Source organism: Cyprinus carpio, chromosome A17 (genome assembly GCF_018340385.1).
Source record: "Cyprinus carpio isolate SPL01 chromosome A17, ASM1834038v1, whole genome shotgun sequence".
Lineage (NCBI taxonomy): Eukaryota > Metazoa > Chordata > Actinopteri > Cypriniformes > Cyprinidae > Cyprinus > Cyprinus carpio.
The window spans coordinates 26,245,423-26,261,168 of NC_056588.1; the positions used below are offsets into that span (position 1 = coordinate 26,245,423).

The 15,746-nt window shown below is 42.7% G+C and overlaps 2 protein-coding genes across 3 annotated transcripts in view; both read left to right on the forward strand.

The window, feature by feature from the left end:
• Positions 1–15,746, forward strand: part of LOC109061160 (CDAN1-interacting nuclease 1-like) — a 790,471-nt gene that overhangs the window by 364,253 nt on the left and 410,472 nt on the right. The gene's annotated exons all lie outside the window — the stretch shown is intronic.
• Positions 1–15,746, forward strand: part of LOC122148219 (proline-rich membrane anchor 1-like) — a 41,001-nt gene that overhangs the window by 8,297 nt on the left and 16,958 nt on the right. Inside the window, exon 3 of the mRNA XM_042774546.1 lies at positions 680–806. Within this exon, the coding sequence (XP_042630480.1) occupies positions 680–806 (127 nt within the window). The remainder of the gene's footprint in view (positions 1–679; positions 807–15,746) is intronic.

Consider the following 15,746-nt stretch of genomic DNA (forward strand, 5'->3'; position numbering starts at 1 on the left):
TAATGTATTTCTATAATAAAAATATATATCTGATATGACTTAATATATAATTAGCATCAAACAAACATAATTCTTATTGTCAAGGATTAAAGAGTAAACAGAAAAAAAAATGATTGCACAACCATCAATTAGGTGGCCATATTCACTAATCATGTAAATGACCATTTAACAAAAGAAGAAAGAAACAGCATGGCGCGCGTTTTCTTAGCATTCGTTTCCATAGCGACTTGTTGATTCATCGCTCTGTTGAGAATGTCTTGAGTCTTAACCAGGAACATACTCTGAGTTGAATGAACTTACTCCCAGATGTGTTTTTGGAACCACATACCTCGAGTAAGCAAGGTTTGGGGTTAATCAACCGAGAGTTCGGGGTTTAACAGATGGTAAGTTAACCGTGCTTTCTGGAATACACCCCAGCATTACAAACTGTATAGCATTTTGTCAAAATATTGTCAAGCATTGATTTGTTAAATCAATATTTTATAGATTTTGTGATCATTTCTTTTTTTTAATATAAATATATTTTAATCACTTTTGAAGTAGAAATCATTATATATACATTAGGTATGCTGTGCATAATAAATACTTTAGTTTAACTTGACCACACACAATGTTGATGTTTATTAAGGTGTTTAATCATGATGAATGATGATGAATGGATGTGTGATCATTCTTTCAGCTCCGGAGGCTTCTGCTCCTCTGCCGAGGCCCTGGTGGATGGAGATCATTGTGCTTGGGATGATAGGAAGTGCTTTGGCTGTCTTTATTTTGCTAACAGTCATCATCTGGTACAAGGCCATAAAGAGGTATGTAACGCTGTCACAGAGTTAGTGCAGTTCTGGCTTGTGTGCCTCAGTGATGTTAGTACAAGTGTGGTTTTGCCACGCTGTGACATAAATGAAAGGCTGCTGTAGTGCTGATCAAATGTGGCTCAATATTATGTTGCGAGATCTGGTCACACGTCACTTGTGAATATGAATGTCGTATGACTTTTATTTTGGGTCACTAGCTAAGGAATTTCACCTTAACACAACCCTCTACGGACACCTTGGCAATTGAATCGCCATTGGGTGGTAAATTGTTTAGTTTACTCGCCAGACTGATATACTATATATGCATGTGTTTATTGATAAAATAACTTTGGAAAGATGGCAGCATCATTGTTTTATTATTATACAGATTGGTCGATTTGTTGGTTAAGTTAGTTGACTTTAGCAGTCCTTGTTGCATTTTATGCCAGTGATGACCCAAGAAGTATTAAAGATATCTTAATATCCTTTTAGATTCTGGTTCCTAACAAACTTGTCTTTTGGTTTCTTAATTTTAAGGCCCTTTATGGTTCAATCCCACAGACAATGGTGTTCTGTAAAGGGAAATATAGTTTAAGGTCTGGGGTTACCTGGTAACATATATATGGTGAACAGACAGGAAGTAAAGTTTGCTATGATATGTTAGTGCCTGTGTCCCGTCACGTGCTTCCAGTTAACATAACATTTTAACATAAGGTTGTCAGAAGTTTAAGAAAACCTATTTATACACTATAAATACCCAGGAGTAGGGATATGCTGGTATCACATTTTCATGTTGCTATTAATTGCTAATGTTTTTATCACGGTATACGGTATTATCACGATATTGAACTTTAGTTTCAAAAAAGTGGTCATAATACAGTATAACAGGTTTAATAACTTTTTTCTTATAACAAAAATAACTGAATATTTAAATAAAAAAGCAATACAGAAAAATATATTAATGTAAATGTTTTCACAGATTAAAGTTCAAAAGAACTATAAAGACCAATAGGTATCACTTTACAATAAGACCTCATTAGTTAACCTTAGTTAATGCATTAATATTCACAATGAGAAATAGCTACATTTGCTACATAAGTTATTAATCTTTGTTAAAAAAAAATACAACTCTTAGTTCATGTTAGCTCATTAAATAACACAGTTGCAACTTTCGATTTTAACAACATGTTATTAAATATTGGAATACCTAAGATTGATTCAATTCAATTTAGTTCAAGTTTATTTGTATAGCGCTTTTTTACGATACAAATCATTGCAAAGCAACTTTACAGAAAATTAAGTTTCTACAATATTTAGTAGTAGTTTATCAGTGGTGACTGTCAGTTTATGTGCATACGGCAGAAATGTTCGGAAAAATCAATAAAAGATGTAAACAAACAGACGATTAACACTATTAACAGCAATTATGCAATCAAACTTATAGCAAAATGTGGTAGTTCTGTATGTTGTCTCTGGGTTAGCATCATCTGAGGTCCTCTGAGGGGTTGGCATCATCTCTTCTCAGGTGTTCTGGATCCAGACTGGAGCTTGTGAAAATCCTAGTTACCTAGGTTACCTAAGCAGAGAAACAAATAGAGACATAATTAGCGTAGCTGCTGTTCCAGCCAAGTAAAATTAATTAGTTTAACCCAAGCTAAAGAATAATAATGTGCATTTGATCAGATATAACTGCAGTCCCAAAATTATGAGATGCATTATTTGAATGCTTGACCAAAGAGGTGTGTTTTTTAATCTAGATTTAAACAGAGAGAGTGTGTCTGAACCCCGAACATTATCAGGAAGGCTTTTCCAGAGTTTGGGAGCCAAATGTGAAAAAGCTCTACCTCCTTTAGTGGACTTTGCTATCCTAGGTACTATCAAAAGTCCAGCGTTTTGTGACCTTAGGGAGCGTGATAGGTTGTAGCGTGGTAGAAGACTAGTTAGGTACGCAGGAGCTAAACCATTAAGGGCCTTATAAGTAATAATATTTTGTAACTGATACGGAACTTAATAGGTAGCCAGTGCAGAGACTGTAGTATTGGGGTAATATGATCATATTTTCTTGACCTGGTAAGGACTCTAGCCGCTGCATTTTGGACTACCTGTAGCTTGTTTATTGAGGATGCAGGACAACCACCAAGCAGTGCATTACAATAGTCCAGTGTAGAGGTCATGAACGCATGAACGAGCTTTTCTGCATCAGGAACAGGTAACATGTTTCTTAGCTTGGCAATGTTTCTAAGATGGAAGAAAGCTGTTTTTGTAACATGGGAAATATGATTTTCAAAAGACAAGTTACTGTCTAATATAACACCCAGATTTTTGACAGTAGAGGAAGTAACAGTACATCAATCTAGTTGCAAATTGTAATCTACGAGATTCTGTGTAATGTTTTCTGGTCCAATAAGTAATATCTCTGTCTTACCTGAATTTAATAGGAGAAAATTATTGGTCATCCAAACTTTTACATTTTTAACACACTCTGTTAGCTTAGATAATTTAGAAGTTTCATCTGGTCTCGTTGAGATACTGTATATAGTTGAGTATCATCAGCATAACAGTGGAAACTAATCCCGTATTTTCTAATGATATTACCAAGGGGCAACATGTATATTAAAAATAGCAGAGGACCTAGGACAGATCCTTGTGGCACTCCATATTTAACTGGTGTTAAACTAGATGACTCTCTATTTAAATAAACAAAGTGGTAGCGATCGGACAGGTAGGATCTAAACCATCTTAAAGCCTGCCCTTGAATACCTGTATAGTTTTGTAATCTATCTATGAGTATGTCGTGATCTATGGTGTCGAACGCAGCACTAAGATCAAGTAAAACTAGCAATGAGATGCAGCCTTGGTCTGACGCAAGAAGCAAGTCATTTGTAAATTCTTCATAGAGATCGTTTTTTTGCAGAAAGGAGTACAATTGAGCAGACACAACTTTTTCTAAAATTTTAGACATAAATGTTCAGAAGAATTTTTCATTGGCAGTTTATGTTAACTAATTAATTAAATAATGTTAACTAATGAAGCCCTAATGTAAAGTGTGAACAAACAATAAAGAATCAAAACACTTTCAAACAATATCTGGGCATGTTTTAGTCCAGATTAAAATGTAAAAAAAAAAAAAGTTTGAAATTGAATAGCCTATTAAGTCTAAATATTTAAGTATTTGGCGCTGTGATGAACACCATAGCAAATCCACAAATTTAAATGGCTATTTAAATCTATTTTTTAATATGTTTTAGAAGGTAGTGCAGCTGCTTTATTTATGGGGTTTCCAGGGTAACAGCTGCATTTTCTGCAGTTTAGCGCCATCTGCTGTCAGAGAGTGAATGTGCTTTCATGTGCTTCTCATGTGTGCTTGTTTACATCAGAGCACACACGTCTTTCAAGCAGCACACAGCGGCGTTGTGCATTTTGACCAGTTGATGGGAACAGTATTCTTAAAATGCATTCAAAATTTTTAATAATTTGTAATATATAATTATTCACGGTATTTAGAAGTACACACAATAACAATATCATGCATATTCATTACCGTGATATAACACATTACTGAATACCGGCACAGGTCTACTCGGGAGACAGTGTGAGCATGTCTCTGTTAAGCGGACCGATACAAAGATTAAAGTGATCGGAGAAGACGCGAGATAAAGCAGAGATCAAAGAAGTCACGATTGAGCAAGACAGAGAAAATAAGACAGTTGAGCTGGTGAGAAACAGCAAGAAAAATAAAAGGAGGTGACAATGGATGATGAAACAGCAAGTGTGCCACATCTGATGCCGTCACTGATGCCTTCAGGCAAGTTTGATTTCAGCGATATGAGTGAATGGCCCAAATGGATGCTACACTTTGAGTGTTATAGAATTTTGTCAGGTCTAGACAAGCAGTAACAAGAATATCAGGTTAATACATTTATGTATACCATCGATGACCAAGCTGAAGATATCTGAGGAGGAGAAAAAGTCATACGAGATGGTGTTCACACAACATTGTGTAAGCAAACGTAATGTGATTTTTGAACGTGCACATTTTAACAGATGTAATCAAGAAGCAGGAGAGAGTATAGAACTTTCATCGCTGCTGTACATGCACTGGCAGAACATTGTGAGTTTGGAGCCTTAAGAGACAAACTGATAAGAGACAGAATTGTCATTGGAATACAGGATGCAAGACTGTCTGAAAGTTTGCAACTTGATCCTGAGCTCACACTGGTAAAAGCCATGATTAAAGTGAGGCAAAGTGAGGCTGTGAAGAGACAGGCAGCCCAACCTGCGTGGAAGTTCACATGAAGTGCAAATAGCAGGGGACGTTCATGCTTTAAGTTCAAAACCAAAACAGTCACAAAATAAAGTGAAATGGCCAAAACAAAGGGGACCCAGTAAAGTGGATAAAGACAGTAAATCAACTGGGTGTGGAAAATGTGGAAATATAAAGAAACATAATTGGAGAGAGTGCCCTGCATCTGAAGCGGAATGCTGTAAATGCCACAAAAAGTGACATTTTGAACAAAAAGTGACATTATGCAAAGCAGTGTTTGTCAGCTGAAATGGTTAATGACATCACACAGGAGCGAGAAGAGCAGAATATGAAATACTTTGCTTTCCTGGGAGAAGTGAACTCAATAGAGTCAAGTGAGTGGATTGAACTGGTCAGACTGAATGGTCAAAACACTGAGTTCAAGCTGGACACTGGCGCAGCGGTTACTGCAATCCCAGAAAGCAGTTTTTCTGCAAGCATTCACGGCAAACTCCAGCCACCGGGCAAAGTCCTGTATGGGCCTGGGAACCAGGCCCTCAATGTTCAAGGCCTATTCCAGGGAGTGTTGAACATCAAAAATAAACAAACTAAACAGGACATTTACGTAGTGAAAGGACTGTCCAAAGCACTGTTGGGACTTCCAGGAACAGAGGCTTTGCATTTGATTACACACCTACACACTGTGTAGACTAAAACAGAATATTTTGTCGCTAACTATCCAGCTGTCTTCAAAGGGCTGGGAAAATTGAAAGAGCCATACAAGATTGAACTAGAGCAGGGAGCCATACCTTATGCACTGTCATCTCCAGATAGAGTTCCACCACCTCTGCGAGACAAAGTGAAAGTTGAACTGCAATGCATGGAATCCATAGGAGTGATATCCAAGGTCACCGAGCCGACTCCATGGTGTGCAAGGTTGGTAGTTGTGCCTAAAGCTCAGGGGAAAATTAGATTGTGCATAGATCTAAATTGTGCATAGATCTAACTCACCTGAAAAAGTGAGTGCGTCGTGAGAGGCACATCTTACCAGCAGTCGATCATATGCTAGCCATGTTAGCCTGGGCTAAAGTGTTAACGAAGCTTGATGCCATGTCAGTCTTTTGGCAAATTCCCCTGACAAAGGAAAGTTCGCTCCTGACCACTTTCATTGCGCCATTTGGCCGGTGTGCTTTTAAGCAGTTACCTTTGGGATTTTGTCAGCCCCAGAACACTTCCAGCGGTGTATGACACAGATGCTGGAGGGCTGCGCAGGAGTAGTTTGTCATGCAGACGATATTGTGGTGTATGGGGAAAACCTACAGCAACATAACGAATGATTGCATCCAGTACTGAGCAGGCTTGAAGAGAAAGGACTAACACTGAATGAAAAATGTGTCTTTGCCAAGGACTAGATAATGTTTGTTGGACACAGTGTTACTTCAGTTGGAATTGCACCTGATCCTAGCAAGGTGAGAGCAATAAAGGATATGCCTGATCCCAGCTGTGTAGCTGATGTTAGGAGGGTCATGAGCATGGCAAACTATCTGGGCAAATTTGTGCCGCACATGGCTTCTTTCACATTGTCAGAGCCTTTGTTTTGCAATGTGTTATTTTGGCCACTAGAGGTCCCCAGTGGGCACTCACGTCAACATTGTGACCCTTTCTGGTCTGAGGATTTTTTCTGTTTTGTAACCTAACTCTATACAAAGGATATTTTGTCCCCTTTTGCTGTTTTTGTTAAATAAACTCTTCTGAGTTAAGTTAGTCTGACCCCTTTTGTCTGACTATTGGGTTCAACTACCTCCTGTGGCTCAGCGGTAGAAATTCAGACTCTGGCATCAGAGACCCAGGTTTGAGCCCCGGTCCTGACAGAATAACCAAGCCACATTATGAACCCAGAGGCGCCAAATCCTCAAGAACTCCTTGCCACAGTTGCTCAGTATGAGTCCAAAGTCCAACGCCATGAGTCAGCACTAGCTCAGCAGGAGACTTTGATGACTAGACACTCCCAGTTGCTGTCTGATCTCATGACTTCTGTCCATCAGATCTTCGACTGGCTGCCCTCTACCTCAGTTACTGCTTCTCCTGCTGCCTCTGTACCCCTTCCAGATTCTCGAGTGCTCTCTCCTCTAAGTGAACCCCGCCTACCTCCACCACAACATTTCTCAGGTGACCCCAGTGCATGTGATGGGTTCCTGACTCAATGCTCTCTCACGTTTGAACTACAACCATCGTCCTTCCCCTCAGATCGAGCCAAGATCGAATACATAATCACCCTCCTTTCTGGCAAAGCTCTTTCTTGGGCAACCGCGGTCTGGAAGGCACAAGCCCCCTTCTGTACAAGTTATTCCGCATTCGAAAAGGAGTTCAAGCGAGTCTTCGATCACCCCTTCAGTGGCCGACAAGCCTCAAAGAGACTTCTCACCCTCCGTCAAGGTAATGGCAGTGCAGCTGAATATGCCATTCAGTTTCGGACCGTTGCAGCAGGGAGTGGTTGGAACAATGAGGCCCTCATGGTGTGTTTCCTGAATGGTCTGTCAGAGGCAATCAAGGATGATCTGGCTACCAGAGAACCTGCTGTTGATCTGGAAACTCTTATGGATCAAGCAATCCGGCTGGATAATCGCCTGAGAGAGAGAAGCCGGAACCGCCCATCTGTTTCCTCAGGATGGCGGACTTCGACCATGTATTGATAACAGGGGCCTTAATAAGATAACCATTCGAAACCGCTATCCCTTGCCACTAATGACAACTGCATTTGAAATTCTGCAAGAAGCCTCCATCTTCACTAAGCTTGACTTGCGCAATGCCTACCATCTTGTTCGCATTAGGCAAGGAGATGAGTGGAAAACTGCCTTCAACACGCCCACTGGGCACTATGAATATTTAGTTATGCCCTTTGGCCTCACTAATGCTCCCGCAGTATTTCAAGCTCTCATCAATGATGTTCTCAGAGACATGTTAAACCAATTTGTTTTTGTCTACTTAGACGATATCCTCATCTTCTCGAGTTCCCTCCAAGAGCATGTAAAACACGTCAGTAAGGTTCTGAGACGCCTTCTTGATAACCATCTTTATGTTAAACCTGAGAAATGTGAGTTTCATGTGACCAAGGTTCAGTTCCTGGGGTTCATCATCAAGCCTGGCCAAATGCAAATGGATCCTCAAAAGGTTCAAGCTGTTGTGGATTTTGCCCTCCCCCTCATCGGTAAAAGAGGTACAGCGTTTCCTTGGCTTTGCCAATTTTTATCGCAAATTCATCCGGAACTTCAGTACTGTGGCGGCTCCTTTATCTGCTCTCACCAAGGGCAACACAACCAGCTTTTCTTGGAGACCTGAAGCAGAGTTGGCTTTCAACAAACTAAAGAAATATTTCACCTCTGCACCTATTCTCATTCTCCCTAACCCAGATAGACCATTCATCGTGGAAGTCGATGCTTCAGATGTAGGGGTTGGAGCTGTATTATCCCAGAGAGGAGAGGACAACAAGCTGCATCCATGTGCATTCCTTTCCCACCGCCTTACACCAACTGAGAGGAACTATCATGTAGGGGATCGAGAGTTGCTGGCAGTCAAGTTAGCGCTTGAAGAGTGAAGACATTGGCTTGAGGGGGCCAAACACCCATTCCAAGTACTCAAGGACCACAAAAATCTGGAATATATTCAGCAGGCAAAGCGACTCAACCCCCGCCAGGCACGTTGGTCCTTATTTTTCAATAGATTCCAGCCAATCTCCAACAACCTACCTCCCTCTAAGAACCTTAAGCCTGATGCTTTGTCCCGAGCATATGTTAAAACTCCACAGGAAGATTGTGTGGCACCAATTATCCCAAGTTCCAAGATCTTAGCTCCTATCAGGTGGAATCTGGAAGATACAGTAAAACAAGCCCAAGCCAGAGAACCAGACCCAGGAGGGGGGCCAACCCACTGTCTGTTTGTCCCTAAAGCTGTCCGCTCTCAGATCCTCCAGTGGGGACACTCCTCTCATCTCACTTGTCATCCTGGCACCTCACGCACTCTTGAGTTCCTCCAAAGACGATTTTGGTGGCCAACTATCAAGGAGGATGTGACCGCATTTGTGAACGCATGTCCCACATGCAACCAAAATAAAATCTCTCACCGCTCTCCTCAAGGGCTATTGTACCCTCTCTCCATACCTCATAGACCTTGGTCCCATCTTTCCATGGATTTTATCACTGGTCTTCCACCATCACAAGGCAACACCACTATCATGGTCATAGTAGATAGATTTTCCAAGGCCGCCAGATTTATTCCTCTGCCTAAACTACCCACCGCAAAACAAACTGCTGAATTGGTCATAAATCATGTGTTCAGAGTCCTTTGGAATTCCACAAGACATCGTCTCTGATCGAGGACCCCAAGTTTTCCTCCCGATTCTGGCGGGCTTTTGTGTCAATCTCTGGGGGCTACAGTGAGCCTGTCTTCTGGGTTTCACCCAGAGTCCAATGGACAAACAGAGCGGCTTAATCAAGATCTTGAGACTACACTGAGATGTATGGCAGCTAACAATCCTTCCTCTTGGTCTTCATAAATCATGTGGGCAGAATACGCACACAATACCCTTCGTTCCTCTGCAACAGGCATGTCCCCTTTCGAGTGCCAGTTCGGGTACACCCCTCCACTATTCCCTGAACAAGAGGTGGAGGTTGCAGTTCCCTCTGCTCATCAATTTGTTAAACGCTGCCGCCAGACATGGAAAAAAGCCAGACTCAAGCTCCTTAGGGCCTCTCAGCAGTACCAGCGCCAGGCTAATCGCAGACGCAGACCTGCCCCCACTCTGCGCCCTGGCCAAAGAGTCTGGCTCTCCACTAAGAACATTCCCTTGCGGGTGGAATCCCGCAAACTTTCCCAGAGATTCATCGGCCCCTTCAAGATTGCCAGGAAAGTGAACCCAGTTACCTATCAATTGTACTTGCCTAAGTCTTTGAAAATTAATCCAACTTTTCATGTCTCCCTGTTAAAACCTGTTTTGTCTTCTCCTTTTCTTGCGACAGGAAGACCTCCTCCTCCTCGTATCATCGGGGGACAGCCAGCTTACACAGTCCACAGAATACTAGATGTCCGTCAAGTACGTGGGTCCCGGCAGTATCTTTTGGACTGGGAAGGCTATGGTCCCCGAGGTTTTGCAATGTGTTACTGCCAAGGACATCTTAGACCCCAAACTAGTGCAAGAATTTTACGCTCGCAAGCCCAGTTGTCCTGGAGGGAACGTCAGGAGCCGTTCCTAGAGGGAGGGGTCCTGTCAGAGCCTTTGTTTTGCAATGTGTTATTTTGGCCACTAGAGGTCCCCAGTGGGCACTCACGTCAACATTGTGCCTTTCGTAATCAGTGTTATTGTTTTCACATGTTTCTCATTCTGGGCTGTCTATTTAAGCTGATCACTTCCTTTGCATCTTTGCTTGGTTATTATTGTTCCTAAGCAAGTTGCTGCCGTAAGTCTGCTCTAGTTCCAAGATCTATTCTTTAAAAGTATTTTTGAATTGTTTTCCTGTGAATAGTTTTGCTGTTTTTCTCTGAGTTTTTGTTTTGGAGACTTTTACTATTTTTGACCCTTTCTGGTCTGAGGATTTTTTCTGTTTTGTAACCTAACTCTATACAAAGGATATTTTGTCCCCTTTTGCTGTTTTTGTTAAATAAACTCTTCTGAGTTAAGTTAACAAGGCGTCTGACTATTGGGTTCAACTACCTCCTGTGGCTCAGCGGTAGAAATTCAGACTCTGGCATCAGAGACCCAGGTTTGAGCCCCGGTCCTGACACACATGTCCATTGAAAGATCTGTTGTCAGAAAAGAATGAATGGTGTTGGAATACACCCCAGCAAGAGGCCTTTCAGAAACTAAAGAAAGAGCTCAACATATGAGACTAGACTGTCAGCAGATGCTTCGTCGTTCAGGTTAGGAGGAGTGCCGACCCAAAAACAACCCAAGAATGGACTATGGAAGCCGGTGGTCTACCTTTTCGAGTGTTGTCAGAAACAGAAAAACACTATGCACAGATAGAGAAGGAAGCTTTAGCAGCGATGTGGGCTTGCGAACCCCTCTCTTCCTATCTGTTGGGGTTAATGTTCACCCCTGAAATGGATCACAAGCTTCTAGTCTCTTTGCTGAGCACCAAAGCATTGGACCAACTCCCTCCACGTGTCTTAAGATCTTGTCTTAGACTGATGCGCTTCGATTATGACAATTCATGTGCCTGGAAAGCAGCTGATCACAGCAGATGGGCTGTCAAGAGCACCTGTTAAGCACACACTCTCAGAAGAGGCAGATCTGAAGGTTCTCATTGATTCAGCTGTGCAAAGCTTGCCAGCCACAGAAACCAGGCTGAAATAGCTGAAGAACAAAAAAATGACTCAGTCTGTGAAAAAATCCGCCAGTACTGCCAGTCTCGGTGGCCAGAAAAAGTCACCTGAACGAGGGCTTTTTTCCATAGCTGGAGTCCTCCTTTTGAGAGGACAAAGGATTGTCATACCCAGATCCATGTGGCAAGAGATACTGAAAATTCCTGACGAAGGCCACCAAGGGATTGTAAAATGCAAGGCCAGAGCATGTCAGTTGGAGTGGTGGCCGGGTATGTCAGTACACATTAGCCAGCTGGCGAGACGATGTAGTGTCTGTGCTTACCACAGGAACGTGTGGAGTGAGCCACTGTTGCCAACACCCATTCCAGAAAGACCATGACAACGTATTGGTACTGATCTTTTTTTCTGGCTTGTCATTGACTATTTTTCTCAGTACATTGAGGTGGCAAGACTTAAAGTATCTACCTCGAGCACAGTCATATCTGCTCTGAAAGGGGTATTCTGTCGACATGGCATCCCAGAAATAAGGATGTCGGACAATGTACCTCTGTACAGTTCAATTCTCTTTAAGGACTTTGCAACTGACTATGGATTCGATCTTTTTACAAGTAGCCCATTGTTTCCACACAGGCAAATGGAGAAGCAGAGCGTGCGGTGGGTACTGTTAAAGGCCTGTGGAAAGGAGGAGGAGATAAGGAAAGAGCACTCCTGACATATCGTTCCACGCCACTAGGGAACAGATATTTACCAGCACAGCTGCTTATGGGAAGGCAACTTCGCACTACTTTACCTCAGCTCCCGAAAAAGTTGTCTCCATGCTGACCGGGAATGACAGAGTTCCGGTGCAGTGAAACAAAAGGAAGGAGAAAACAGCAGCAGTACTACAACAGTCGTCACAGGACCCAGCCTCTCCCAGTTTTGAAGCCAGGACAAAATGTCTGGTTGCCATTGGAGAAAATGCAGGGATCTGTGGTGTCTCAGTCGTCATCCCCAAGATCTTATCTGATTGGCACAGAAGATGGAGTGACTCGGAGAAACCGGGCTCATCTACGCCCGATCCATCAGTCAGAACAAGTGCTGTCATCGGATACTGAATCTGAGAGTAACGGGCATCCATGCCTGTTGCAGAACAAACTGAAGGACATTCTTATGTGACCTGCTCAGGAAGAGTGTCACACCCACCTAAGAGGATGGACTTTTATAAAATAAAAGTTCTGAAATAAGGGTAACAATAATGTGTTGAGTTATTAGAGTATATTGCTTTTCGCAAAGAGTTGAAAAGTGGGGCTTTTTTATTTAACAGGGGAAGTGTTCTGTAAAGGGAATAATTGTTTAAGGTCTAGGGTTACCCGGACACATATGAATGGTGAACAGACAGGAAGTAAAGTTTGCTATGATATGTTAGTGCCTGTGTCCAATCTCGTGCTTCCAGTTAACGCCCTTATTAGGGAGCAACAATGAAGGAGGAAAAAGCGGTTTCGGCGGTTACAATACTCTTTATTTTCAGTCCCCATAACAAAGACTATCTCACAAACTCTCGCAACGCCGATCAACATCACGGTCCTGGCCAGGGATCGATATGACTGAAAGGAACGCTCCACGAGGAAGCCCAACAGGAAGCTCTTATCACTAGGCACACCTGTGCACCGGTGCACCCAATCCACCTGATTACCTCACAGCTCCGCAGCGCACCTGTGGGGGGGGAGCACAAACACACACCAGACACAGCAGAGAAGATAATACAAAGTACAGCCGTGACACCCCCCCACTTAAGAAAAGGAAACCAATAGGTTTCCGCCGACAATACTTAAACACTTAATCGCACCAACACATAACTTTAGTATAGGCCTATACATACACACATTACCAACAAAATCCTTCCCCCCACATGGATAGAGTAAAAAAAAAACAATTAACTCGTAATCCAAGGCAACCCCTTACAAAATGTTCTACAAGGGTGCCCTAGACAGCGCGTCGGCCACTACATTTTCCAAGCCCTTCACATGCCTAACATCCAAATGAAAGGGCTGAAGAAACAGGCACCAACGCATCAGCCGTTGATTTGGATTTTTAAGGGAATGTAAAAATGTAAGCGGGTTATGATCACTATAAACTATTACTGGTGCGCTGTTCCCACCAACATACACTTCGAAATGTTGAAGTGCCAAAATTAACGCAAGCGCCTCTTTTTCAATTGTGGAGTAGTTCTTTTGATAACTATTGAACTTCCGTGAGAAAATACAAACCGGCCGTTCAACACCCACATCATCCTCTTGAATTAGCACTGCCCCTGCTCCCTCCTTACTGGCATCTACCTGAATTTTGAATGTTTTCGCCAGCGGAGGTGCCATTAGGACAGGTGTCGTGGTTAACAACGATTTCACTGCCTCAAAGGCATTCTGACAAGACTCAGACCAAACAAATAGGACTTTAGCTTTCAATAGGTCCGTCAAAGGGGCAACGACCGTCGAAAAATTCCTACAGAAACAACGGTAGAACCCTACCAGACCTAGAAAGCTCATTAACTCCTTTTTAGTGACTGGAACAGGATATTCATCTATTGCTCCCACCTTCTCCCTCACTGGACGCACCTGTCCTTGCCCCACTACCTTACCCAGATACGTTACTGTTGCTCCTGCAAACTCACACTTAGCAAGATTCAACGTAAGATTTACATGAGAGAGACGGACCAAAAGCAAGCGTAAACGTTCCAGGTGTTCTGACCATGTATCACTTACCACAATCGTATCATCCAAATAAACCGTCACTCCTTTTAGCCCCGCAATTACCCTATTCATCATTCTTTGAAACGTCGCCGGTGCGTTTCGAAGACCGAAACTCATGACCCGGTAAGAAAATAATCCATTAGATGTTATAAACGATGAAACCTCGCGCGCGCGCTCTCTGTCAACGGAATCTGCCAATAGCCCTTAAGTAAATCCAATTTTGTCACAAATTTTGCGGCACCGACCTGATCGACACAGTCCTCCATTCTCGGCAGAGGAAAGGAGTCTGGTTTTGTAACAGTATTCAGTTTCCTATAATCTGTACAAAAACGAAACGTACCGTCAGATTTCTTTACTAACAAACACGGCGAGGACCAGCTGGAAAACGAAGGCTCGGCTAATCTGTTATCCAGCAAATACTGGACTTCCTTTTCTAAAACCTCTCGTTTATTCAGCGGAACCCTGTAAAAACGTTGACGGACAGGAGCAGCTTCGCCCACCTCGATATCATGCTCCAACTCCGTCGTTTGAGTTGGAACATCCGAGAACAGCTCCGGGAACTCCGAAAGCAAACTAATCAATTCTTGACTACGTGTCGCATCTAAATGTTTAAGATTAGAAGGCAGATTTTTCAACGTTTCAGAATTCTTTAAACGACCTAGTAACACGCCGTCATCAGGAGATTTTAATTCGTCCACAGGCATACTCATGTCCTGTGTGACACCTGCCTGAGGGGAGCTGTCCACTAGCACCACCGGCGCCACTGGCTTTGAAACCAATCGGCTACGCTGATAATACGGCTTAAGGAGATTTACATGACAGACTTGGGATCTCTTTCTTCGGTCTGGCGTCAGAATCGTGTAATTATCCACGGCCCCGCAATGTATTATCTCATACGGGCCAGTATATTTGGCTTGGAACGGAGAATCTACTACAGGCAGAAGCGCGATGACCTGATCTCCAACGCTAAACTTCCGATGTTCAGTGTAACGGTCAAACAGCTTTTTCATTTTCCCCTGAGTTTTATTTAAAACATTTTTCCAGCTAACTCCCCAGCTAATGAAAGCCGACGACGGAAACCCAGTACGTACTCTGACAATTTTTCCGGTGGTTCTGAATCAATCCATTGATCACGTAAGACAGCTAATAACCCCCTGACTTTGTGCGCAAAAACCAGCTCGTTTGGGCTAAAACCAATACTCTGTTGCGTAACTTCCCTGGCTGCTAACATCAACCACGGCAGACCTTCTTCCCAGTCCCACTGCATTTCCAGACAGTAGGCTCTCAATAATGATTTTAACGTAGAATGAAAATGCTTAAGTGCCCCTTGACTCTGGGCATGGTATGCTGATGACATATTATGTTTAATACCCAGCTCGAAAAGCACCTCCGCAAACAATTTCGAAGTGAAATTACTTCCTTGGTCCGATTGGATAATTTTCGGTAACCCAAAAATAGACACAAACTGAGTGAGCGCTTTCACAATAGATTTTGTATTAATTGAGCGCAATGGATACGCAGCTGGATAACGCGTAACTTGACACATTACTGTCAACAAGTACTCACTTCCAGCTTTCGAGCGAGGAAGTGGACCAACACAATCAATAATAAGGTGTTTCGAACGGTTGACATACAGCCGGAATTGGACGCAGAGGAGCTAGCTTCAAC